The sequence below is a fragment of the Podarcis gaigeae genome (assembly GCF_964106915.1).
Source record: "Podarcis gaigeae genome assembly, chromosome: 7".
NCBI lineage: Eukaryota > Metazoa > Chordata > Lepidosauria > Squamata > Lacertidae > Podarcis > Podarcis gaigeae.
The window spans coordinates 49,015,498-49,043,198 of record NC_139683.1 but is presented as its reverse complement, the minus strand read 5'-3'; the positions used below and the strand labels follow the sequence as shown (position 1 = coordinate 49,043,198).

Genomic DNA, 27,701 nt, shown 5'->3' with positions numbered 1-27,701 from the left:
GCTTGTTTCTGTTTCAGATTGACTTCTGAACCAGACAAACTGCAGTTAGTTTTAACAACTGTTTACAAAAACAAAGCCAATTTCAAATTGTAGTTTAAGAAGCTGGCTTACTTGAGTAAACCGTAGTTCATAATAACAGTTAATCTGCAGTTTAAGGTTCAGATGTAATGTTTAAACAGAAGTGGAAGCTTCCAAACTCCTTCACCTTTTGACAGCATTATCTGTCTTCTCCAAAAATCTGGCTAACAAGTCCTCCTAGCAACTTTCCAGTTGCATAATCACTGGAGCCAAAAGGGCAATGTAAAGTTATCTTGTAAAAAATGTGGAAAGCAAACTATGCTACTCATGAGTATTTTCTTGGCCCTTTTGGCATCAGCTGATTGCATCAAAAATACATATTTGTTTTACATTTAATAAGAAAGTAGAAAACAGCAGCATAGCTATTCTCCTTACGCAAAAACATCCCCTTTCTCATTTAGTTTATGCAGAAAGTAAAATATACTATTGTTATGGGATGGGGACAGAGGGTGGCAAGGAGCATGCAGAACTATCAAGCAAAAAGTAACATGGTTGCAGCATGCTCCTACTATGCAGAATAGGAATCTGGTTCCATTAGCTTACACTGGAATGAACTGAACAGTTTAAGAGATTGCTGAGAGTATATAATTCACTCTATTAAAACTTAAATACCCAGTTACTTACAGTTGGAATGCATATCTTGCTCAAAGGGTTGCCATCTAAGAGGTATGATCCATTGAAGGTCACATATTCATCGTAATACTGAGGCGCTTGAGGAATAACACTACACAGTAATTTACGCTTTTCTTCTATTTTCTTTCTTATGTGCAAATATTCAAAATATGGATTTGCTCTCTCCGAACTGTATGGCTGGATCTCTTCTAGTTTGAGAGAGTCTACAATAGCTGCCAGAGACTGGTGAATTTTTTCTTTAGCTTGCATTAATGAGGGATTCACTTGCACAGGCTGAGGAACACGTGACAGCTTTCTTTTACGAGGATGATGCGCCTGAGCATCATCTTCCTCAGTCAGTCTTATCCTTCCTTTTATAGAGGAAGATGATTCAGAATCTCTTTCTGATATCTGAGGACAACCAGTAAGATTTTGCTTACTTTGATTAGCAAGCATATTTGCTCTGTTCCTTGTGATTCTTTGAGGAACTTCATACTGTTCTCCTTTATGGTCTTCTATTGCTTCTTCCAATTCTGACTTAACACTCGCACTGTACTTATGCACTTCATGTCCAGTTAATTGTGAATGGCTTTCCAAACAAGGTGAAAGGCACTGTTGCAAGTTTTCTTCCATTGAACTGTTTTCCATGCTGTCTATATTAAAAAGTTTTCTGTTATATTCATTAGCAATTCCTTTCAGCGCTCTGCCATTTAGATCCTGTAGATCTATTTCATTTTTATTACTTGTCATATGGGATGAATACAGGTAATCAGAATGGTCTTTTTCACTTGCAATCTGAATATCAATCATGCTGCTATCTAGCTCATCCACTTGTGATGTCTTATAAATGAGCTTACTGACTACAGAACTTGCATTAGGGTGTAAACGAGGATCATTTGCAATAAAATCCTTTTCAAAATGTTGTGAAATATCTTTAGTGAAGCTTTCAGGATACACAGTGATTAGCACATCTGACTTTTTATTGTTTGATGGAAAGAAAGTTTTTTCTATCTTCTTTTTACTGTTTGTATCTACATCTAAGATTGAATTGGTAGCTTGAATGGCACTTTGTTGGTGTTTAACAACCAACAGAGACTCTTGGCTGCTAATATCTGGTATAGAACGCTTTGACATATAGACTGCATCTGTGATTGGCTGAATCCGAGACGAACAAGACTGGAGAGAGAAAACAGCTGCAGATTCCGGTGATGTAAAATTTGCTATGTTTTCAGCATGATGAAGAAAAGGTTCAGAATTTTTCTGTTCTTTCAAGATTTTATTTTCAGAATTGTGTATGGCTGGGACAGTTGCTGCATCTTGCTCAAAGCCAGGAAAATTTGAACAGATGCACTCACTGCTCAATGAGTTAAATCTATCCAAAGGTACATCCCATGGTTTACTTGATGGAGTCGTATTCTGGCTGCACTGCTCCAAAGGTGTATGACTTTCTCCTGATGGGTTTGTCAGAGTAGCATTTTTAACTGCATCTGATGTAATATGCTTGTTGCTAGCAGATCTAGTTGGAGATGATGCAGAACTGGAATGCATGCTTGACATACCATTTTGGGAATCCTTCTCCAGCAAATTACAGCATAGTGATTCATGTTTAGGAGAAGGGCAACTATGACTCTGAACTGAAAGCAACGCACTGTGATTATTTTCTTCTGACACTCGGGGCTGCTTTGCATTTTCACAAACAACAGATGGCATACTACACCTTCGAACTTCTACAACCGGCCTGCACTCGTTTATAATAAGTTTAACATCCTCAACAGATGCTGATCTCACATAAGCTGGTGGAAACCTGTTTGGAAAAGGTGCTTTATTGCGCTCCGGCAACTCTGATAAACTATCAGTCTCATGATGAGCAGGTGATTTGGCACTAGGTAAAAATGGTGAATGTGAAAAAGACATTTGAGAATCAGATCCTTCAAGCATGAAGTCTGAATCATATTCAGTTATTGGTCTTGGAGGAGTCACTGTTGTATGGCAAGAATCCTCCGAACTAGCCACTGAAAGCATGGACACTGATCTGGATGTTAGCCCTGTCTTTTCACTTTCTGATCTGGGAGATCTACTTAAGCTGTTGTCCTGTAGCAGTGACAGTTTCCCACCAGCTGCTAAATTCTTTATGTCAACAGACTGCGATCTACTACTTGTAGCATCTTTCGGCTGCTTATCCTTCACACAAATATCTGATAACTCAGAGCTTTTTGAACGAATCAGCTCTTTAGTTTTTGATTCAGTAAGCGGATGTTTTGTTTTGTCCTTATCTTTTATTTTGTTAAGTTCTGAACAGGATCGATTCTTCAATCTTTCTTTTTCTTTCTGTTTTATTTTTTCTTTATGTTTTCTATGCCATTGTTCAATTTCCAGATCTTTAAGACTAAGCATTCTTTCAAAACTTGTCTGCATCAAATCATCATTCAATAATCTCTTTTCTTTAGGCCGACTGTCTTTAGGTGCTGATGCTGGTTTTGACTTAAGCTTTTCAGTTTCAGGTTTTAGCTTAAGTACGCTGTTTGGCTGTATTTTATCTTTATGTTTGTCACGCTCTTTATATCTATCTATATCTTTATCTTTTTTATCTTTCTCTCTTCCATCTGGAGTTTTCAGTAATTCATCTTTTGGTTTCTCTTTCAAGGACAAGGTTTTCTCAATGCTACATTTCTTCTCTTCTGGAACATGCTTTATAGTTGCAACTGTTGAACTATCCCGATCTCTCGGTTTTTCTTTTTTCTCAGCTTCCTTTTCTTTTTTACCCTTTTCAATTTTTGAATAGTCAGCTTCCTTTTCAGAAACCTTGGATTTTCTCTCAATTCCAGGCTTTTCTTTGCATTCTGACAAGTATCTATCACTTTTTTCTTTGTCATGCTTTTTATCAAGTTTTTCTTTGATTTTTTCTCTGTCATCAAGCTTTTTAATAGTATTTATGCTTTTTAATTTGTCATTTTCTTTATGAGATTTTTCTGTTTGCTGAAAATATGATTTTTCTTTTTCTTTTGTCTTTTCTACATTTTCAATGGGGTCTGATCTTTCTTTTTCTGACTTATGTTCACATTTTATTTTTTTCTCTCTGTCTAAATGTTTTCTTTCTACTTTTTCAGTAGCAGAATTCCGCTTCTCCAGCTTTTCTCTATGTTCCTTTGTGGGTTTTTCCTGTTTCTCAAAGTCTGTTTCTTTCTCTACCAAAGATACATTAGTAGCTAAATCCCTACCACCTAAACAAAACAATTCTGTTTCTTTATCAATGAACATGTCTTTTTCTTCCTTTGTATCTTTTGCTTTTTCCTCCTTGTCATTTTCTTTTTTATTTTTCTCTCTCTCCTTTTCTTCTCTAAAATTTCTATCTTTTTGAAAGTTTTTCTCTTTCACATATTTGTCTTCTTTCATCAGAACTTTTTCCAGCTTAGATTTTCTCTCAGAGGTTTGAGATTCATGGTCCAAACTTGATATATCCTCTGCTTCATCACTTTTAAAAAAGTTCTCTTTCCAAAACTCTCTATCAAACTCAATATTCCTTTGGGCCTCCTTAGAACTCTCTCGATGCTTGTTCTTTTCCTTTTCTCCATCCTGCTCCTTTTTGTGCTTATCCTTTTCTTTATGTTTCAGTTTATGCTTCTTAAGTGCTTTCCCCTCCTTATCTACTTTTTTCAAGGTACATTCAGAAATTTCAAAGGATGAGCTATTGTGTTGTTCCTCCTTAAGTTTAGGACTGGATTTTTCACCAAATTCAGAAATAAATTCTTTCTGATGTTTACTTTTGTCTTTGTGCTTGTAGGATTTGCCACTGGAGCTTTCCAGTACAAACTCAGAGTCTGTATTATGATCATACTGCACTAATTCAGATTGTGATGTTACGTCAGACCCTCCTGGAGATAAACATGTTTTAACATTTTCTTGTTTCAGTGGAGTTGACTGCTTTTCCATTAATCCGCATGGGTGCTTGGGGGATCTGCCTGCAGTAATATGGAGTAAGGGCAAAGAAGAATCCTCTTTTGAGTTAAAAGATTTTCGAAAATTCTCTTCTTCTCTGCTTTTGTCTAAAGATTCTAATACAGAAGCACCCAGGTTTAGCACTCTGGAATTCTCTTTTTCAAGTTTTAATTGTTGGTTCTCTTTATTTTTGCTTTGATTTTTTAGTTTTCTTTTAACTTTTCCTTTCTGTTTATATTCACTAAAAGCATATTCTTTTTTAATCTTTGCATCAGAATTTGAAGTTTCTGTGACAGAACACGGAGAAGAGATTATCTTTTTGTCCTGAAGAATGTCTTCATCTGAACTTTCAGAACTTGAATATAAGACTCTGGAAGGCTTCTGTTTCTTATTTTTAAATGATTTTGGAAATGTTACCTTTTCCTGTTTAAGAAATAGGTTACTCTGTTCTATTTCAGATTCATCCTCTTTTCTCAGATCTTTCCTAGGTATATGTCTGTCATCAATCATTTTCTTAACTTCATCTTCATCATCATCTTTAAACTCATATTCATCAAGAGCAGATGAAAATGATGCCTTATTGGGAATGTGCTTGCTGTCTAGAGACTCTTTCTCTGTCTCAGAATCCATAGTCCCATCTATACTGGAAGGATTTACAGACGGTGTCTCTTCAAGATCTAGAGAAGAAAATGAAAAGAGTCAACAAATATATTCATTTATTTACTATTCATGACAGTGAATATTACTTTTAAAATGACATGTATGTTACATGTGTTTTATCTCTTTTTAACCATCTTTTAAATGTTTTCTGGCACTGGATCCCACAGTTTAACTACATACTGTGTGAAGAAGTGCAAAAAAGTTCATTACAAGTAAAGGCTTTGGGGTGGGTGTTTAGGTGTTGCTGTTGTCTCTTGGGGTTTCTTGTCAAGCTGTGTAGATAGCAGTTGAAATATATATAGGAAATCACACACTTTTACAAAGTGGACAATACCTCTACAATAGCTCATTTTATTTGATATGTAAAATAACTTTTCCAAAGAGCAGCGATTTTATATATATATATATATATATATATATATATATAAATATATAATTTTATATAATATATATATATATATATATATATATATATATATATAAAATTAGTCTTCTATGAAACTCTATTTTTAAAACCTGGAAAACTACAAAAAACTTGCTGCTTAAATCCCAAAGGGCTTGGCAAGTTTTTAGTTTGTGTCTACCTGGCCCATGTGAAGGACATCCAAATGTTAATTGGAAGTGTGCAGGGAAGGAATAAATATGCTTTATTCGAAAACACGCCCAGCTATTGTTATGGGGGGCCCATAAGAGATGAACAGTGTAATCCTGTGCATATCTAATCAGATGTAAGCCCCATTTAGTCCAATGTGAGGATCAATCAGCAAAATGATTCATCAAAACTAAGCTGAGGACAAAGTTGTAGGAGATAATTTCACAGAACCATGTCTCTGCAAATTACTTTGTCCCGTAAAACTCAGTGGGAGGTCACTGAGAGGTATAACTGTACTTATCTGCAAGGATCCTGTTTTCTGTATATGCACACCAATATGAAAGTCTGTGTATTATCTATACACACTTATGTATAAGTATAAAAGTACAATTAAAAGGGTTTTTTTCTGACCTGAACAACCATCGTCATCATCAGAAATAGGAACTTCTCTTTTCAGTAACCGCCCTAGTTCTTCTGTATCTGCTACATCAACAGGCCTTTCTCCTTGTTTATTAGCCTGAAATGGATTTCCGCCATGTCGGAGCAGCAATTTCACAATCTGAAACATTAGGTATTTAAGTTTATTAGACATTAATCAACATTAAAAACAGGCCTTGGGAGGTGATTAGATTGTAAACAGACACCTGTTTTTTTTAAAGCATCTCACTCTGTAAAATGCTATATACATGGATGACATTATATACCAGTAAGTAAATCAGGGTAGGACAGCAGTGCTGAAATCCACACATAACACACTCCAGAACAGTACACTGATTTATTTTGACTGCTCTAAATCTGTGGATTGGTGCCAAAGATAAAAAAATTAAGCAACACAGGAGATTAAACTCTTGTAACATATTTTACAAAGCAATCTTTTCCTTAAGTTCTGTTGACTGAGAGGCTATAGTATTTGGCAGAAATCAAGATCTGACACTGGCATGCCAGTGCTGCTGGCAGAATACCCAAATATGCTGAATGAACAGCTCTGCCAACAAAGATATGCTGATGGAATGGCCAGAACAGGATGGAGTCATGAACAGGACAGAGGTGGATCAAGGGTAGAGGACAATTACACCATGTTCCTTACCATCCCTGTACCTAACTATCTGCTTGGTAGCCATAGGTCACCATAATTCTATGGAGAAAAGTTAATGGGCTGGTGGAGAAGGGATGGATTTCAACATTCTTCCTCTGCCAGTCTGCTTTGTTTCTGCTTTTCAGTGCAGGGAAACCCATCCCTCAGCAATATCTCTTCTTTGTTAGATACTTAAAAAATAAAAACTGGCCTGCTGAGAAGCTGGTATCCTGAATTTTCATGATGGCCATAGAGATGGGAATTTTCCCATCTCTTGTGACCAGCATGGAAATGCAGACTACAACTGTCGTCACAGGCTGGTAAAAAATGGCAGGCTAAATAACTTAGGCACATTGTTCTGTAGTCCTCCAGACTGCTGCCATGTTCATGTTGATACTGGAACTTTATACCAGCCCTAGACCTGGTGCAAAAAATTGCTGTCTCACTGAGGAGTTGTGTGTGTTGTTTAAGCCACCCTTTTATCAATGACTGCCCCTGCCAGTCTCACCATGGCAGAACATTGTACTTCAGAACCCAATACTGAAACAGAGTGCATGATATGGGGCAGTATCTCAGAGCTCACACATAAGTCTTCTTTAAGTCTCTCTATATAAAATGTAAGTAGATCCTGCTGGATTAGGCCAATGGCCCATCTAGTCAGCATCCTGTTCTCACAGTGGCTGGCCAGATGCCTGTGGGAAACCCTCATGCAGGATCTGAGCACAAAAGAACTCTCCCCTTCTGTGGTTCCCAGCAACTGGTATTCAGAAGTATTACTGCCTCCAGATATGAAAGCAGAGCATCATAGCATAGACAGGAGACTGGCTGGTCAAGAGGAGGAGGAGAGTAACTGTCAACAGCCTGTGTTTCTTGGTTTGGGGCACAAGAGGGCAGCATAACCCACTATGCCATGGATCACCACTACTGGAAGAAAGAACATCATACCAAATTGCTTGTCTCCAGAACACCAATATGAACTTTAGAGATGTGTTACCACTATGCAAACTATGCACACTGCACATTACAAGTGCTTCAGATTCCAGATACAAAACACCCAATACTCTACTCCAACAACTGGGTCTGCCAGGACAAAGCAGCCCATCCAGAAATGCAAGAGAAGGTGGCAGCCATGCTATGAAGTGTAACTGTTATAACTGTCACCCATGTCTTCCTCCCACTTTGTTATATGTGAATAGCATTTCTTATCTGAATTGTTTTGCTTTAGTACCTCTTACACCTCCCTCCTCAACAGCAGGAAGCAGTGTCTTCCACACACAGAGAAAGCACTCGTTCCTCCCACATGCAGATGATGAAGAAGAAGAGTTTGGATTTGATATCCTGCTTCATCACTACCCTAAGCAGTCTCAAAGCAGCTAACAATCTCCTTTCCCTTCCCCACAACAAACACTCTGTGAGGTGAGTGAGGCGGAGAGACTTCAAAGAAGTGTGACTAGCCCAAGGTCACCCAGCAGCTGCATGTGGAGGAGCAGGGAATCGAACCTGGTTCACCAGATTATGAGTCCACTGCTCTTAACCACCACACTACAGATGAGCTCTCTGTTGATGAAGGCCAGGCATTCTGCCCCAAACATTGCCATTACTGGCCAAACATTCATAAGCGTAACATCCCTTGCATACAGAGTTCTAGTGAAACCCCCCAAAGGGCAAGTATATGCAGTCTCCCCCACTCCTGCTGAGGCATTTACGCTGGCAGAACACTCAAGTGGCATCATTTACTCTTCTCTGTCAACTTACAAACACCTTTTATGCAACCAGGTTCAGGGTCTATGCTTTCCAGCAGCTACCCACTGCCTCTATGTCCCCACTCCCCAATTTTCTGCTGCTTGCTCCTCTACAGGTACAGGATCCACCCCACACTCTGTTCTATGGAAACCATGAAGGAGGCCCACCACCTAAGAATGCTCCCTGCTATTCCTCTACAGGGGTTGATAATCTACCAGTTCCAGGCAGGCTTCTGCACCTGGGCAAGCTTCATGATAGACAGTGATGCTACAGGTGCTCCTAACAAAAAGTTAATGCCACAGGAAACACTTCAACTGCTACCATGTTGTCAAGCAGTTGCTGCCAAGCAGAGGCCCCCTTTCTCTCTGCTCACTCAGGTTCCCTTGTTTGTCAGGCACAGGGATAACTGCTGACACCAGGATGAATGAAGCACTCAGTTGGAGAAATGGAGAGCGGGGTAATGAGGGCTGCTGGGATGCTAAATGAGGAAGAGGGTAGATTGATCATATGAGTTGCAGGGGGTGTGGTGAGCTGGTTGGCTCACCCATGCAGGAGCCAGGCTCTGGGTCCATGCAGCACTCTTCCCAATTGGATTGGGTGTTCCCTACCTTTCTTATGGTCAGGATGAGTATTATCTACACTAGCCTGGCAGTGACTATCAAAGGCTTCAGACAGGGAGCATTCCCAGTTCCATCTGGAGACGCTGGACACTGAACCTGAGACATTCTGCATGCAAAACAGATGCTCTACTCTCCTTCCCTTGAACATAACCCATTTCAGCCAGTTAGGACTCCCCCTGTAGCACTGGTGCTACTGGAATCTATAAACTGGTGCTAAATTTGGGGGGCAGCGAAGAGACAAATGCACCATGATGTGTCTGATTTCTGTCTGGTGCTGTACGCATTGTGCTGTGATGCAAAGATATGTACTCAGGGTGTGCCCACATTATTGTGAGTTCACTGGCTTCCTCAGCACATTTCTGGCATACTGGTGGTGTTGCCAGCATAACTTGTTTGAGGGTCTTTCTAGGGTCACTGGGGCACTACGTGTTTTCCCTGCTGTTTTTGAATGTTTTGAGGTCTCCCTTTTTCCTTTTGCTCCTAGACTGAACCAGTATAGGATGCAGTGGCAGTTCCACTGGTGTGCTGGAAGTCCCCCAAGTTAGTGTCTAGAAATCCTCTGTAGATTTTGTTTAGTTAGTTTGGACCACTATATCTATATGGGGATTGCTTATTTACTGCATGAATGGTACATACTTTTCTATGTCCGCTACTTGCAGAATCATGAAGTGGAGTATCATCATCTAGTCCTTGAGTATTCACATCTGCCCCTGCTGCTATTAAGACCTTAGCAACATCATAATAGCCAGCATTGCAAGCTTCGTGGAGAGGTGTCCAACCTATTACAAAAGAAGTCCAAATATGAAGGATGTATGTGTGTATAATTCAAAGATAATGCAGTTTGATTTGTTTTGCAAAGACTGATACACACTTTTAAAATTTTAATAGGAAATCATTCTTTTATTCCTGCAGGCACAATCATTTAAAATGTAGTGTTTTGCTATGTGGTTTGTTAGGTTAATTAAAATTCAAACAGCAATGTTTTTAGTTTTGTGAAATATTGGAGTTGACATGTACTAGCTCCAGTCACTGCCCAGTCACTGGCTTTTTTCTTCTCCTCAAGTGAGCAGAATAAACTAGTAAAGTCTTGGTTTCCCTTGAAATCCCAATCAGGGATTTGGCTTTGTCACCTTCTAAGAAGCCAATCTTCAGTTGTGCCTTGTTCATTTGCTGATCTTTTTTGTGAAGGTGCAACAAACCACAATTCCTTGTTTCGACATAAGGGGAAGCCAAGGATTCCAGGTTCAATTATCCTGCTTGCACCAGGGTAAAAGCAAAGCTGAGCGATCAGGAATTGTCTGCTAACACACTGCTCATTTACAGTAAACCATAATAAGCCAGAAAGTCTGTCTTATTACATGTTAACTTAGCCACTTCCTTTGAAAGTAGAAGTGCCATTTTTAGCTATTGTGGCAAACTGACATTGACAAACCTATCTTCTGAAGTACCGGCACACTAAAAAAATAATATAGTTTACCATCATGAATCAGGAAAACTCACAAGCAAATTTGTAAAGAAGGTGTCCAGAAGCTATAGAAAAAAAATCCTCAAATCTCACACTAGAGTAAACATTTCACACTTTGAAATTATACATGCTGCTCTTCAAAGGGAATATTAAAATTTGCATGCCACACCGATTACCATATAAAGAAGCATGTGCCTGTCACTGAACATAAAACAGTAATGCCAAAACCTTCAACTCCTCTGCCAAAACCTTCAACTCCTCTATAGACCAATAACAAACAGCAAGTTATTCAAGAGTCATTATTTCATATATCCTAATTGTAAGAGAGACCAGAGAGTCTTATATAAACTGATTACTCGTCAAACTTACCTGCAAAATCTTTTACATTCACATTTGCACCTTGACTGATTAACTCTTTAACTTGTTTAATGTCGCCTCTAATGGCTGCAGTATGTAAGGGGGTTTCCCCTCGTTCGTTTCTTTTGTTAACTTTGTCTTTTTGTCGTGATGAAGAGCTTGTTGTTTTCTTTTGTGTTGGTGTTGTCTGCAGAGGATGATTTAGACTGGGATCTACAAATTAAAATTCAAGACAAAAAATACTTAAAAAAATTATGCCATAGTGAATAAAATTTGCTTGACTGAAGTCCTCTTACAATCTCATTTTTTTTCTTGTGGGTGGCAAGCTGTGTGTGTCATGTCATCTGTTAATAATCTATTCAAATGGTGAGGGAAAATCCATTGAAGAAAGGACTAACTGGATCCCAGCATCAGCTCCAAAAGACAGCTAGCAAACTGATTAATTTCCCAGTTAACAAAAACTCTGGACTAGGTGGTTCCCTAGGCCATGATATGTTGCAATAGCTTCATGAAACCTGGAGGTTTCGATCTTTGATACAACACTTGCATCACAAAAGGGTCGTTCCCACCATCTCCTTATTATCTTGCAGCCGTAACAGGACCTGAAGCCATGTCAATCGGGCTATACATGTATACTGTATCCAGGGAATTATGTAATGTATGTCTACTTTCCCCTATGCCACTGAGCCAATAAATTCCTCCTCCCACACCAAGCTGCTATTAAGTCCTGGGAGAAAAGCTCTTATTGGTTTCCCCCCTGGGGCCTATGGCAACTTGGGGGTGGAGTTTTCATAGAGCCTGTGGCAGAGGAGGAAAATGTTAGACCCCCTTTCCCCATGGTCCTGATACAGGGCCCCTGCATCTGTATCTATACACACAGAGGAAGTGACTGCTTGGTAGTACCTGGACTGTTGTCTCTGGCAGTCATCTGCATAAGAAGGGCCATCTGCTTGCGTTCTGATAGTGGGTAACCAAACAGAATACTAACAGGTGCTGCTTTCTTATTTCCAGTTTCCTTTTTCATTTTCTTCTTCTCTGGGACTTCTTTCTCTGGAAATATCAGTAGATCTCAGTAAGAACAAAATACTGCCAATTATAGCACATTCAAGAGAAAGCACAGATATACAGACTGGAGAAGTTTTACACATTTTACACACTCCCTCTGAAGTTACTAAATTGCTTTCCTCTGCAAATGGAAAGAATATATTAGCAAATCTTCTCTTGAAAATATTTAGGTTACCTAAGTTGAGTCAGTGTGAGGTAGTGGCTAAGGTGGAGGAGTTGGGTTGAGCAATTAAGTTCTCTGTGTGGCACTGGACAAGCCAATGACCCAATATGCATGTTAATGCTAAGCCAAACTGGCTAAATGTGATCATGTAGGTGTATCACGGTAGGGAAAAAAATATCACAGCTAACAGCACACATTGAACAAATCTTGGCTACAATTTGTGATTTGTCTAGAGTAGGATAAACCACAACACTAAGTTTGGACATGATACTAAGCCAAGCCTTTGTTTAGCTTCAGATAGCATGTCAGCAGTAGGACTGGGAGAGGAGGGAGCCATGACTTTTACTATGAGTATCTACACACTGTGTTTGGCTTAGTGTTACCATGAGAACTGAGCCAATACTTCACAGAACTGTTGTGAGGCCACTCTAACAAACAAACTAGATATGATTTTGGCATTACCTCTATGTCAGACTTAAGTCAACTCTCAACTCGTACAAGTTGGCATAGGTAAAATAAAAGGGGGGAGATCCCTTGAATGGTAAAGTCCAGTTTAAAGGAGACTATGGGGATGCCGCGCCCATCTTGCTTTCAGGCGGCGTTTGTCCACAGGTAAGGCAATCTTATCTTAAGGCAACCATAGTTGGGATAAGGCAATCTAAAGTGCACATGGTGCATGGAAGTTGCAGAACTGCTTTCAAGTATGTGCTTCTTTCTTAAAATCGTTCCCCCCTAGCTTTTTCTTCAGGTAAGCCTCCAAAACTAGAAGTACCTTAATCAGGAAAGAAACAGCTGGGGAGAATTGTTTTCAGAAAAGACAGCAGTAAAGGGCTATCTCCTCCATTCCCCATGCAATAAAATAGCACTTTATAAGTATTTTACATTACTTGTGTCGAGTCAGCCATTGTTACATATAGTTTAACCCTAAGCTCCTTAAAGGAAGTGATATAAACCTAAAATCAAACAGAATACTTTAGAAAACACATGCAGTCTAAAACTCACCTTTATGTTCCTAATACTGAATAAGCATATACTTACAGTAACCTCAATTCACAACCATAGTAAACCATAACTTCTCTCTGCTAACACATAGGGAAAACAAACCACAATCCTTGGCTTGGTGTCATATGTGAACCAGGGACCATGGTTTGTTTCACTTCCAAACTATAATCTGTAGCAAAGTTTTCTTACTGGATTAACGATTGGGGTTTATGAAAGGGATCATGGGTTTGTTTCTTCTGAGTACTAGCTAGCAAAGACACGTGGATTGGGTCATAGGATATTCAGATAAAAAAATCTCATACTAGCAGACATCCCTATACTCTTACTGTGGGGGTGTCTTGATATATGAATAGAATTTAGAATTCAATGATCAAAAAATGGAACCCCTACTTTATTTTTACTTCTGAGGTAAGATTTGTTAGAATGACAGAAGTATAAATGCTGCATATTAACATACTCTCCCATTTCAAAATGTCTACATATTTCAGACAAAGTATTTGATTATATTTAAAGAAACACTAAAAAAAGTTTAAAAAATTTTAATGCCCATATATTTGAGAAATTTAGGCTCTGACCACAGCATTCTCCTTTCTAAACATTTTCACTCAGAGGTCAGTGTTTTCCCCCCCAAATTGATGTGTCTACAGTAACAGCTGCAGTTATAGGTTACACATGTAATAAAAACTATTGCTGAAACCCTGTATAATGTAATAGGAAATGGGCTAGAATATGTCTCAGACTATACAGGTAATTGTATTTTTTCTAAAGAGTTTATACTGCAAGTTAATTAAAACTGTTAACTATCTTAGCATTAATTTTCTCAACCTCTCATTTTGTTTTTTTACTCAGTAGCAGATGGCACATTGGAGCTGTGTTGCTTACCTGACCTCCGCCAGCTGCATCGCTGTTTACTGGGATGGAGTGAAGGGACCAGTCAAAGGTGAGGTGCAAACATGCCTGCAGAAATGTTGGATTGCCTCTGCCAGCACCCTGAACTTCCTTCTGCTTTGCATCTTCTGCGGCCAGTATACAGCAACAATAGCAGCAGCTGGATGGAGGTCAGGTGAGCAGGGCAACCCCATTCAAGTACCACCCAAGCTACTGTCTTCTTTATTAAGAAACCAAAATTAATATCCACACCATACCCTTATAAGCCTCTACTTTTATATGTAAAGTGTATTAATTTGAGATTCACTGTGCAGAAAAAAATGGATTTACCATGTTTAAAATTACTGAATGCCTTGTATGCACTGATTTTGTAATTTTAGAAAAAGGAAGTGTTCATACTTGTTTGGCATGATTTGTTGATTGTTTTATAGGAAAAACATTTGCCACACAGATTCAACTCTCAGTTTACAATGGATTCTAAATACCTATATCATCTGTTATAACAACTAAAAATATATCTAATACAATAATTGCAAATATTTTGAAAATTATCTTAGGGTGACAATCAACTAAGTCATACTTAGAGTAGGCATAATAAAATCAATTTACTTAAGGGTCTACTCTGGATATGACTTGGCTGGATATCATTCATTCACATTCTCTCTCTCTCTCTCTCTCTCTCACACACACACACACACACACTTGTTGTGCATTACTTTTTCCATTTGTCTTTTAATATAATAATTATTCAGCATAAAACATTTTCTTCCTAAAGAAGTTACTGTGGTTACCACATGGTAGCTGCCATCTTCCAACACAGATGTGAAGGGATTTTATTAACAGGAAATAATATTCCTGTACATGCTTAAGTTTGATGGTCATTTTAGATTCTCCACTGAAAAGTAACACAAGCTAAGCCTATATTAACACATAAAGTATTTGCAAGGAGATTTATAGGCACAAAAAACAACTAATGAAAACTGCTGTAAATATGTGAATAGGGAAAAGTGCAGCTATTTTAAGTATACCTGATAATGCATTTACCTGAATATGTCCTGTAAGTAGATATTAATCTCTCCCCCCAGTTTTCATTTGTGTGTCCTGGATCTGAATCTACAGAGTGAAGAAGACATGGGAGAAAAGGGGTGGAGGAGAGCAAGGAAGTGTGGCATACAATATAGATATATGGACATGCCACTTTTTTGTTATTCCTACAGAATCCTTATGCTAGCTTTACAGTGCTGTTAAATAAATGCCTAGAAAATTAAGAATTCACACCATTGCTAAACAGTCTAAAGCAGTAACAAATTGTGATTTTACAGGGAAATATTGCAGAACACTTGTAGAGAACATACTGTACTTCACCATAGAAGTTCTTCAGTACATGATGGACAAACATCAGAATGAAACAACTATGTAAGAGGAGTCTGAGATTCACAACATTTTAAGAATTCCAGAGCATATGCTTTACAGCATGTTTCAACAGAATATTTTTTGTTATTGTGGAATATAATCCAGAGATGGATGGAACTATTAAAGTTTGCCCGTCCTAGGTCTCAGAGGAGGTAGACCTCAGGCTGTGTATGCACAACATTTTATTCTAAAAGCAATGGAGACTGAGTATTTGTTTTTTTCTGTGTAGTCCATACAGAATCTAGATCTATTGCATATTTTTGGCCCCTGAAAAGTGCTTCTTGAGAAACTGGTTTCATTCAGAAAATAAAAGCTCATTGTGAATTGATTCTGCATTACCCTGCCGCTAGTGTATAAATAATAAAACAGATGAAAACAAATGTAGACAGTTCTGGCAACTGGAAGTGTTTCTACATCTGCACATTGTGGCTGGGCACATACAAATATCACAATAACCACTTCCTTTTTTTCATTTATATGGGGCATGTTTAGGGAGGAAAAGGTGTGGATAAGGTAATCAAGGAGAGGGTTTTCCAAAATTTTTATCAAGAAATCAATCTAGATTGAAAGCAGCATGCTGAGGAAGAGCAACTCTTCTCCAAAATATTCCAGGGCATATCTTATGAGGTAGAAAACTTTAATTGGTTGTGGTATAAAGCTCTGCTGGCATTGCAATGCAAACAGAGGGCATTATCCTGTCAGTTCAAAGGTTTCCATTTCTGTAATGAGACCTCCCCCTCTCTCCTCCCTCACTCTTCCCAAATCTGCTCCAGATATTGAGAAAACCCTTAGAACAGGTTTAGAGGGCACACAGGGGAAGGGTGGGAGTTCTGTTGCACATGCAGAAATCCTTGCATTGACACAGCATTCATGCGGTCCTACACTGGACACAATCCAAAGCTTCCAACAATTCATAAGGCACTTCAAAAGCATGTGTTTAACAAATAGCAAATCATGCCAAACCTAAGACTTAATTACTACTTTTGGAAGTATAAAAGAACCAAATCTAATAAACACCAGGTTTAAACATTAGGAAGAACTTTCTGACAGTAAGAGCCATTCGACAATGGAACGGACTCCCTCAAAATGTGGGGGACTCTCCATTGGAGGTTTTTAAGCAGAGGTTGGATGGCCATCTGTCATGGATGCTGTATCTGAGATTCCTGCATTGTAGGGGGTTGGACTAGATGACCCTTGGGGTCTCATCCAACTCTACCATTCTATGATAAAGTTTATATCAGCTAACAGAGCATTAAGTTATCTGTATTAATGTCTAAAATCATTAGTGAAAGACATTGCTATAACTAAAACGGGGAAGTCCCAAACATTTTGCAGATCTCATTCCAAGAGCACGCTGATATCACTTTCTTTGTGAAGTTTTAGTTTAGATTCAGGTTTGGTTAAGATGGTTAAGGAGACAGTTCTGGTCACCTCACATCAAAATGGATATTGTAGAGGTGCAAAAGGTTTACAAAAGGGCAAGCCAAAAGGGGAGTAAGGGGGGCATAATAGAGATGAATAATATTATGTATGGTGTGGAGAAAGTTGATAGGAAACCGTTTTCCACCCTCTCTCATAATACTAGAATCTGGGGCCATCCAGTGTGGCTGAATGTCAAAAGATTCACAACACACACAAAAAACACTCTTCTTCACACAATGTATGATTAAATTATGGAATTCATTGCCATAAGATGCAGTGATGGCCACCAATGTTGGATGACTTAAAAAAAGGATTACTGTTATTAAATTAATAGAAGAAAGAAGCTATCAATGGCTATGTGCCATGATAGCTACATTCTATTTCCACAGTATGCCTTTGAGTATGTTTCTGGGAAGCACAAATAGGGAAGAGTGCTGTTGCACTCTGGCCCTGCTTGAGCGATTTTCACAGACATCTGATTGGCCACTGTGAGAACAAAATGCTGGACTAGATGGGTCTTTCGTCTGATTCAGCAGGACTCATTTTATGTTCTTATCTATTCTGAATGAACTGAAGCTTCTAAACTGTCTTATGCACCATCCCAAGTAGAACACATTATGGTAAGGGAAGCTGAAAGCAGTAAGATTTGAATAATCAGGCCAGGCCTGTTTTTTCCAGGAACATCTGAGGCATCTAATCATAAGCCTGCATTTTTATCAGAGCTTATATATTTCGATCAGGGCTTGTATTTTAAAATGAGCTTAAAGATTTTCAAATGTTTCATGCCAGGCAGAAGACTAAAAAACCTTGGCAAGATGTTTTTCCTCCTAGACAAGGGGGCCCCCTGATTTATAGCAGAAAACAATTCTCAAAGTCGTAAAAAGGGAATTACAGGCTGAGAGCGAGGACACTGACCCTACATATTACAGAAAATAAAAAAGGCTGAGAAAACATAATTAGGAGTGGGTAAATAGTAAAATAACACCATGTGCCTCCCATTAAAACTTGAGCCATATTTTCCTAAGGTTGAAAGGTCAAGAGCAAATTGAAAAGCAACTGGTCTGGCTGGCAGAAAGAGAGCATTTTTGGGAAGTCTTTTCTAAAGCTGTTTCTCTCTTAAACTGAGATCCTTTTAAGATTTCTTTTCCTTTTAAAAGGTTATTTATGTATTAAATATATTGGCTTAAATGTAATTATGCAAAGGATCTAGAAAGAAAGAAATGTTAAATTCTTATTTCATAGAGTCATATTGCAATAGGAGACCAGAGGGGCAAATGAGCCCAGCCTCCTGCCAGACAGGAGACGCCATCGAGCACTCCTGATATATGGTTGTCAGGCCTTTTGTTTAGACACCTCCAAATGAAGGAGATCTTTCAATGATGATGTGAACTCAAGATCCTTGAAGATAAAAAGTTAAGATTAACCATCTGTTTTGGAAGGCAATAGGGCAAGGAGGGCAAGAGGTGAGCTGGTAATTAAGATTCCTTGTTGAGACACATGTAAGATATATTACTACTTATTTGTCATTTATAGATATAAGAATATATAGCTCTTTGTGTTCCATAAAAGGACAGAAGGAAATGGGTGTATCTTTTGTGATTGGTTCTAGCAAACAGCCAATAGGAATTTCAACCAGGCTGATTGGACAGAGGCAGCCACAGGAGGAGCAAGGGGGCTGGATTAAGGAAATATAAGTGCTGGCCAGAATGGCAGGAGGCCAGGCCAGAGCTTGGTAACCATATACCACTGTGCCTCTCATTTATTTGTCTGACAAATAAATTACTATTTTAATTTCTCTATTGCTGCGTTGAATATTTCATTCCAGCTAAGCGTTAACCACAAGCAGGGTGCTACACATCAACATATATTAACGGGCAGACTGCTCATTTAATAGGTCACTAGGAAAAAAGGTAAGAAAAACTGTGCAGCTAGATTAATGATTGACAAGTGGGATATAAGCAAGCACTTTACTATTACTTTTTAATCTTTTGTGAAGGTTTATTATAGCAATTTTTTTCAAGAGGAAAAAATAAAACTGGCACTACCTGTGTCTGAATTTCGATCTTCATTTCTGGATGGACTAACATTAAACTGAAGTTTACGTTTCATGGAAGACTTTTCTTTCATCTCCTTTCCCACATCACTCCTATCCACTTTGGCAGTTTTGGTGTAGGAGGCAATCTTGTCCTTGCTCTGATGTAAACAGAGTTACAAGTACAATGTTTACATAAAACTATTAACAGCTCATTTAAAAATAAATAAAAATAAACACATTCTATGAAAAACCAGATAACCAATAGAAGAATTACACCTCTAATCTGTTCTTCAGATTACAACAATCTAGGATTATTAGACTTTACAACAGATTTACTACAGCAAATACAGAACAGAATAGTAATGGAATGCTAAAGAATCTTGCATCATCTTATGCTTTCTGTCATAAGTAATAAAGAAAATAAAGTATGTTAAAAATAAATAAAAAGTATAAACAAAAAACAAAGTTTAAAAAGGAGAGTAAAACTGTTATTGTGAAAAATTGAGACAGAATAAGGACTAGTGAAGCTGAAAGCTAAATGCCTTGTTATGTCACAGAAAAACACTAGGAACAAAACAGCTAATGCAGTCAACACATGTGTAAAAATATTTCACTGAACTCAGAAGAACAATTTGATAGACGTTTGTGATTCAGTTCCTACAACTATAATTGTAGCCAGTTGACTGTATAAAGTTTGCTTTCTTAACAATATAAATTACAAGTGTATCTACCTAAGTAGACAACATTAGTTTTCTAAATATACACTGAAAAAAATACAACAGCAGGTTGGATAAATGCTTAGCTCTTATTCTTTTCTCAGACTCAGTCCTTTTCTCAATAAAGGGTGGATTGGGCAAACAGTAGACAAACATACTTGACACAATAATCTATTTCAGGGATGGTTTAAGTTACGTAATCTGGCTGCCACTAGCTTTTCTGACTCCACCCCTGCCTCTTTTTCTGTATTTCCCACTGCACTCTGTTTTAGGGTGGAAATAACTGACCTAAAAAGTTGGCACCTGGCATGGTGCTTAACAGTGCTAGTGGCATCACTTCCAACTGAGGGAGTTCCTGTGAAAAGTGAGACAGCTTGAGAAGTCTCTGCATTATCACAGAACTCTGGGGCACCCAAGCCTCACTTTTTGCTAGAGTTAAGTTCTGTTTAACAGCATGCCAGGTGTTGCTGCCCACCTGGCAGGCTTCACATGTCACTTCATGTGCAGCACCTGTCAGACACAGAAGTGCTTCCAATTTGGCAGGTGTTCCCTTTAGTAATAGAATATAATCTTCATTACCCTGGGGATGCACATCCATTATGGATGGACTGGATCTACTAGGGATAGTCAAATCTGTTGCCATTGGTTTCCCATATTTTCCATTATTATGTTCCGTTTGCCACATTTCTACATCAGTTTGATTTTTTTTTAAGTGAAAATCCAACATTTTAGTATGCAGTTCTCATAATATAAACAAGCAATTTCTGCAATTTCTGTACTCCTTTTTTTTGGTTGAAGAACTGTATCATAAAATTTGGAACTATGTGAATATCAAAGCATAGCTATTGTTTTGGTTCACAGATTGTTTCCAGAAATGCAAATTAGGTAGATTAGCATTAAAATGTGAATGACATCCAATTTCTTCCCCATCCATGGAGTCCAGCTCTAGGGGATAATCCAATTTCTCCATGTTGAAAAAAGTTGGCCAGCCCCCATCTATTAAAATGTTTACTATGCTGAATATTGAGGAACTAGTAGGTAGAAAACAGAGCAGATGTGAAACAGCATTTACTGTAAGTTTTTTTTAAAAAACTTAGCTTCTATTATGTCATGAAAATTACTGCTATGAAGCAGACAATATTAATTAATGAAATCAAAATCCTTTAAAATGCTCACATAAAATATATGTAGTAAGTACAATTCTAAATTTCAATCCGACTTAGCATCTTAAACAGAGCAGTTAATATTTTTAATGGATTTTCAAAAGAGCAAACAAACCAATCATTTCCCATGACTTGTTCATTCAGAATTTAAGTTATATTTTTCAAACTAAAGTTGTTTGCTCATCTAATAATACTGAACAAATGTAGGCAAGCAGATTACACTAAGTTACGCTCAATGTAGCTATGATTATGTCTGTTACACAAACTGCTTTTTTATGAATCGTCACTAATAGCCAGGCAGCAATACATGGAATATATTTTACTTGCCACAATCTTGCTATCTTAAATTTCCACCATATTTTCAGAGCAATACAACAATCCACTGTAATAATTCATAACTTATTTTCTTTTAAATATCTTGAATACCACCAATTATGAAACTATCCATTTCATTCAGTTAAAGGCAAATTACAAAGCTGATACTTAAACTGTTAATTATCAATATTTCTCTGCAGCTCATTGGAGACATAGGCCTGGAGGTCACAGCAGGAGTTGCAACATCATTAGGCAATGCTATGTGACTGCTGTTGATCTCATTCCACAAGACAGCTAAGATTATAGCTGTAAAGGATGCTACAATCAAAGACCAGAGCCCCAAGGATATATGGACTGTAGTAGCTCTGGATATATAAAACTAACTTTAAAAGTACATGGATGATGGAGGAACCATTTTGTGCCCTAGCTGTTAGGATTGTGAACTGGAAATTAAAGGGCCATTATACCATCCTGGCTAGTTACTGCCCACATTTTGGCTTAGCAAGGCAACAAGTTGCCTGTGTCAAATAAAAAATTCCCCTAGGAAGCTTGATGTATCTAATATTGCCATCATTCTGGGTTGGCACTGCTAAAAGAACTCAAATATGCAGTTGATATAGTGCTGCCCTATATTTTTACAAGTTGATTTGATGACCTCTCAAGGTCATTTCCATCCTATTCTCAAGAATATCTATCAAAGGAGTGGAATGTACAAGGTGGCATCACTGTTTTCTCAAAAAAGGGATCAAAACCAGCTTACTCAAACACAAGTCAAAGACACAAAAAGACAGCTACACAGATTCACAGCACTCCTGACATGTTTCCAACAGCTTTGGTGTGTTAAAGCATAAATATTTTTCTCAGCAGTTGTTACTAGAAAGTATAAACACATTTTTTCCCCTTGCTAGAGAAACATTTTTCAATAATGGGTGCTGCCATCTTTTTGATTTTTAAGGATACAGTATGAAAAATCCCTAAGTATATGGCCTTGATCATTGTATCCTCCTGAACTAGCTCTGTGGGATGAAAACTGGGGGCACTGTTTTTGGTTGGTTTCAGAGAGCAGCATTTTGTGCTGCCTGGTGCTGCAGGGTACCATTACTTAACATCTATATGAATCTGTTTGGAGCAGTCATTAGGGGTACTTGGATGAGGTGCCATCAGGACACTGATTATACCCATCTCTGTTTTTCTGTAACATTTGAATTGGGAGAGGCCTTGCAAGCCCAGGACCAGAGCCCGGACTCAGTGCTGTGCCAATTAAGGACCAATAAATTGACTCCTGGCAAGACAAAGCTCTGCACTATGGGTGGGCTGTGCTTGAATTCCCATTATTTTTTATTGTGAATGTGCTTTGCAATAAGAGGAGGAACAAATAATTGAAGGAAGCAATTAATTTCATTCTCCCTGGAGAGAGAACAGGGAACAGATGCGAGACAATAATCTGTTCCCCACCCCCATCCCCACTGCTAATCTAAGACGGAAGCAACAAAATAGGCTAAATTTGTGAACGGGAAGCTTTCAAGTAATTGTACAATAGTCCTAAAAACCTAAATGGGACATGTTCACAATGTCCAATTATTATCAAATGTTTACCAGAAATCAGGTTTGAAATAACATGGGATGACAACATAGAATGCATTAATTTGGTAATGAAGTTGTATGGACTCTAAAAAATTGAGAGAGAAAACACCAGCAATTCCCTCTTCCCACCAGTGTGGAAGCAACCTTAATGACAACTATAATTAGCTGAGCCATAGATTCTAAAATTCTAAGTTACCGCACTTCCTTCAGCTTTTTTAACACTTCTCATATTGGTATTTTGGTAATATACATATTTATTTAAACTTAAAATAAAATTTATTGATTAAATGCAATGATTAAACCAGGCTTTCCAAACTTGGTGCCCTCCAGATGGTGACTGACTACAACTCTCATCATACCTGACCATTCACCATGCTAGATGAAATGGAGCTCAGCTGGAGTTCTCCAATACCTGGATGTCACCAGGTTGGAAAAGGTTGGATTAAGTCAGATAAAATGATCAGATCAGCTAACAGGCCTACTTTAAGCCCTATTGAAAGAAGGAATTAATTTTGGAATACTATTAGGTAGGCAACAGTCTTTTCATAGTAATCTTAATATGATACATACTGAATTCTACTCAAAAGAAAATATCAAAAGTTCACAACATAACACCTCACAAATACTTTAAAATGAATGTTGTGAATGTTTCTTTAAAAATCAGAGGGATACTTCAAGTTTGTGTTTTATCAACTTTAAAACACCTTAAATGTAAGTAATGTAATCAGCTATGAAAGAATGCATGAAAAAGTTTCAGGGCACACAGTGAAAGAGGAGATTATGGTGGGTTTTAGCTCATTACACCACAGGGAGAGTTATTTTAGCAAGTACCTCCTACAACTTTGTTTAGTTGCACATAATGCTATCTCTTCTGACTCATACATGTTCTTTGCTTTCATGGATTTGCCTAGCTGCAATGTAATCTTCTTAATCAAGTTTCTTTTTATACCTTTCTTCCAGTTGGTTTCTCCACCATGGTGCTATCGCTGTCAGAATTTTGAATCTGAACTGCCTTTGCTGACCCAAATCTGGGCATTTTATAGTTGTTCACTGACTTTATCTTGCATCAGAGTGCTCATTATGCATCTGCCAGGGAAAAGACAAGAAAGATGGGGAAAGAAAGAAAAAATAAATATCAGCATACTTGAAGTAATCTACAAGTATTGGGTAACATTTCAGTGTATCTAGAGTCATCAGTTTCAGGGTTTCACAAATATATTTATTTATTAAATTTGTATACCGCCGTTCATCTACAGATCTCAGGGCGATTTACAGCATAAAAATACAAGATAAAAACAAGAACAAAACAAACAAACCAGCAACCACCCCCTCCCACAAACACATTAAAAAGAATATATGATGATACTCAGCCAAAGGCCTGGTTGACCTGGCACCTAAAGGTGTATAATGAAGGTGCCGGGCAAACCTCCCTGTGGAGAGCATTTCACAAACGGGGAGACAATGCAAAAAAGGCCCATTCTTATATTGCCACCCTCCAGACCTCTTGTGGAGGAGGCACACAAAGAAAGGCCTCACATGATAATCACAGAGTCTGGGTTGGTTTATATGGGGAGAGGCAGTCCTTGAGGCATTGTGCTGTCAAGGCTTTGCAGATCAAAACCAGTACTTTGAATTGGGCCTGGAAACTAATTGGCAGCCAGGACAGAATCAATGTAATATTTTCAAATCATCTTGCGCTGGTGAGCAACTTGGCTGCCGAATTCTGCACCAGCTGATGTTTCTGAACTGTCTTCAGGGGCAGTCCTATGTATAATTTGTTGCAGTAATCTAACCTAGAGGTTACCAGAGCATAGACAAAAGTAGTTAGGCTATCCCTATCCAGATAAAGGTGCAGCTGGGCCACCAGCCAAAGCTGATGGAAGGCACTCCATGCCACTGAGGACACCTGAGCCTCAAGCGACAGCAAAAGATCCAGAAGTACCCCCAAGCTACGTACCTGCTCCTTCAGAGGGAGTGTAACCCCATCAAGAGCAGGCAACCTCCCATCCATCTGGTCTAGAGAACCGCCCACTAACAGTGCCTCAGTCTTATCTGGATTGAGCTTCAGTTTGTTGGCTCTCATCCAGTCCATTACCGAGGCAAGACAAGGGTCCAGCACATCCACTGCCACACCTGCAGATGTAAAGGAGAAGTAGAGCTGTGTGTCATCAGCATATTGCTGACAACGTACTCCAAAACTCCAGATTACCCCAGTCAGCAATTTCATGTAGATGTTAAACAGCATAGGGGATAAAATCAAAGCCTGAGGAAACCCACACTGAGGGCTCCACAGGGCTGAAGAACTCTGGAAGCATCAGCCTTTGGAAACATCCATCCAAGCAGAACCGGAACCACCGCAAAGCGGTGCCACCCAACCCTAACTCAGACAGCCACTCCAGAAGGATACCATAGCACACTTAGAATTGTGATGTTCCAGTTCATTTGATTAGATACTGTCATGAAGAAATATTCACTGATAGGAAGAAAATCAGTGACTGACAACAAATTTAGAAAACTCATATATACTTTCATCAAGTTAAGTATTTCTATTCACATTGGCTTGAATTTAAAGTGGCTCCTCCATTCAAATTGGGAGGGGGCATTTCGACCACCTCTCCATTCTACAGCCTCCACACCATATCCCAATCCATTCTGTATGGTCCCAGAAAACCCAGAAGTAGATTTTCAGGGAGCTGCAGAACAAAGGAGGAGGCAGGAAAGGCCTGCTCCACGAACTCTGCCCAGTTCAAAGGAGGGAAGTTAGGATCTTAGCCATTATCCCCAGATTGCTACAGCTTCTGGAGAACCAAATGCATAGATAACTACAACCACATAGAAAGGTTGTATGCAGTATGTATGCAGTAAGCCTAGCATTGAGAGCCAGTGTGGTGTAGTGGTTAAGAGCGGTAGTCTCGTAATCTGGGGAACTGGGTTCGATTCCCCGCTCCTCCATATGCAGCTGGTGAGTGACCTTGGGCCAGTCACACTTCTTTGAAGTCTCTCAGCCCCACTCACCTCACAGAGTGTTTGTTGTGGGGGAGGAAGGGAAAGGAGATTGTTAGCCGCTTTGAGACTCCTTAAAGGGAGTGAAAGGCGGGATATCAAATCCAAACTCTTCTTCTTCTTCACTACATAAGCACATCTTGCAGAGATCTAAATGCGTACAGCCAGGTCCAAGTTTAAAAAGCCATCTAATGGACAATACTGGTTCTTATCAGACACTTGATTTCATTTATTGGGCAACCCGAGCCATCATTGCTCATCTGCACAATACCTGAACACCTCCTATGCTTGGGACGCAGGTGGCGCTGTGGGTAAAAGCCTCAGCGCCTAGGGCTTGCCGATCGAAAGGTCGGCGGTTCGAATCCCTGCGGCGGGGTGCGCGCCCGTCGTTCGGTCCCAGCGCCTGCCAACCTAGCAGTTCGAAAGCACCCCTGGGTGCAAGTAGATAAATAGGGACCGCTTACTAGCGGGAAGGTAAACGGCGTTTCCGTGTGCGGCTCTGGCTCTGGCCAGAGCAGCGATGTCACGCTGGCCACGTGACCCGGAAGTGTCTCCGGACAGCGCTGGCCCCCGGCCTCTTGAGTGAGATGGGCGCACCAACCCCAGAGTCTGGCAAGACTGGCCCGTATGGGCAGGGGTACCTTTACCTTTACCTTTAAGCCTAGCATTTCTGCAATCTACTGGATGAAGCAAATTGATAATGTTGGGCTTGCTACAGCCACTACACAGTGCATGGTTAACAATTCTGTATATAGGCCAAGAAAAGTTGTTTTGTCCTCATGGTTGTAAACTCATCTTCCCCAAACCCTATCTTCTATAGCATATTTACTCTTGTCATTACTATTATTGTTGACAAAATATTACATAATTGTGAAAAACTAAATGTTTTGTTAGAAAAATACAACAATATGAAGAGGGGATGAAACGGTAATGAAATCCACTTTGGGGGTTTCCCTTTGTTTACAAACCTCCAGTAACAGACTGTGCATTATATACATCAGTTTAACCAAAGTTTAGGACCATACATCCAAGCAACAGTTTTATAGAGTATTCTGTCATATACACTGAAATTGATCTAAAAGGGTTCCCTGTCAAGTTGCATTCCAGCAGTGACCTTCCATTTCTCCTTTTAAGGTTTGCTCCCACAATTTTTGAGCCCCAAATTAGCACCTGTAGAACTTTCAATTAAAATGTAAATTTTGCAGACTAAGCTTCTGTAGACATCCTTAGCTTTTACCACTAGTTTTTTAAATGGCACCAAATTCTAAGAGGCTTTTACTTAATTGTGGGATTAGAAATGAAATATTGTATCTGATCTGATGGATTGTACCTCCAAATCCTGAAATGTTGCTTCAATCTGCACAAACATTCCTTAATTTCAGAAAGTAAAAGGTTCACAATAAGAAGTCATGGATTTCCATTTTCAACAAAAAAAACCAAGCTGTGACAAGTGAGGTAACAAACAAAAGGAGATTACCTAAAGTGGAATCACAGTTGTTAGTTCCAGACTGCCAGTACTATTCAAACTTGAGGTCAGCTTATTGTAGCTAGTATGAAATATCCAAAGCAGATCTAAATAGAAATTATTACAATTACTAAAGTAAATAAGATAATTAAGAATTGTAGCCAACCATTTTCTCAAAATACAACTATGGTAAACAAATGCTTTAATAAATCTTAACTTTATTTCCTAAATACTTCTAGCTATATTACTGTGTAATTGAAAATAAAATATTGCTTAACACACACTCTCAGTGTGGTTCTACTCAGAAAGCAGCAATGATAATGTTAGTG

At 38.8% G+C, this 27,701-nt stretch overlaps 1 protein-coding gene across 6 annotated transcripts in view; it reads right to left on the bottom strand.

The window, feature by feature from the left end:
- ANKRD12 (ankyrin repeat domain 12) overlaps nucleotides 1-27,701 on the bottom strand; it is a 49,425-nt gene that overhangs the window by 5,603 nt on the left and 16,121 nt on the right. For 2 of the 6 annotated variants that reach the window (XM_083746719.1, XM_083746722.1), the window contains exons 2-10: nucleotides 27,385-27,479; nucleotides 23,854-23,990; nucleotides 19,137-19,284; nucleotides 15,301-15,369; nucleotides 12,042-12,188; nucleotides 11,151-11,351; nucleotides 9,953-10,095; nucleotides 6,290-6,437; nucleotides 703-5,303 (exon numbers count right to left, since the gene is read on the bottom strand). In XM_083746719.1, coding sequence (XP_083602845.1) covers nucleotides 703-5,303; nucleotides 6,290-6,437; nucleotides 9,953-10,095; nucleotides 11,151-11,351; nucleotides 12,042-12,188; nucleotides 15,301-15,369; nucleotides 19,137-19,284; nucleotides 23,854-23,940 — 5,544 coding nt within the window. In that variant the 5' untranslated portion in view covers nucleotides 23,941-23,990; nucleotides 27,385-27,479. Of the gene's footprint in view, nucleotides 1-702; nucleotides 5,304-6,289; nucleotides 6,438-9,952; nucleotides 10,096-11,150; nucleotides 11,352-12,041; nucleotides 12,189-15,300; nucleotides 15,370-19,136; nucleotides 19,285-23,853; nucleotides 23,991-24,861; nucleotides 25,772-26,568; nucleotides 27,480-27,701 lie in introns of all 6 variants that reach the window. The other 4 variants (XM_083746720.1, XM_083746723.1, XM_083746721.1 and 1 more) reach the window with 4 other exon arrangements.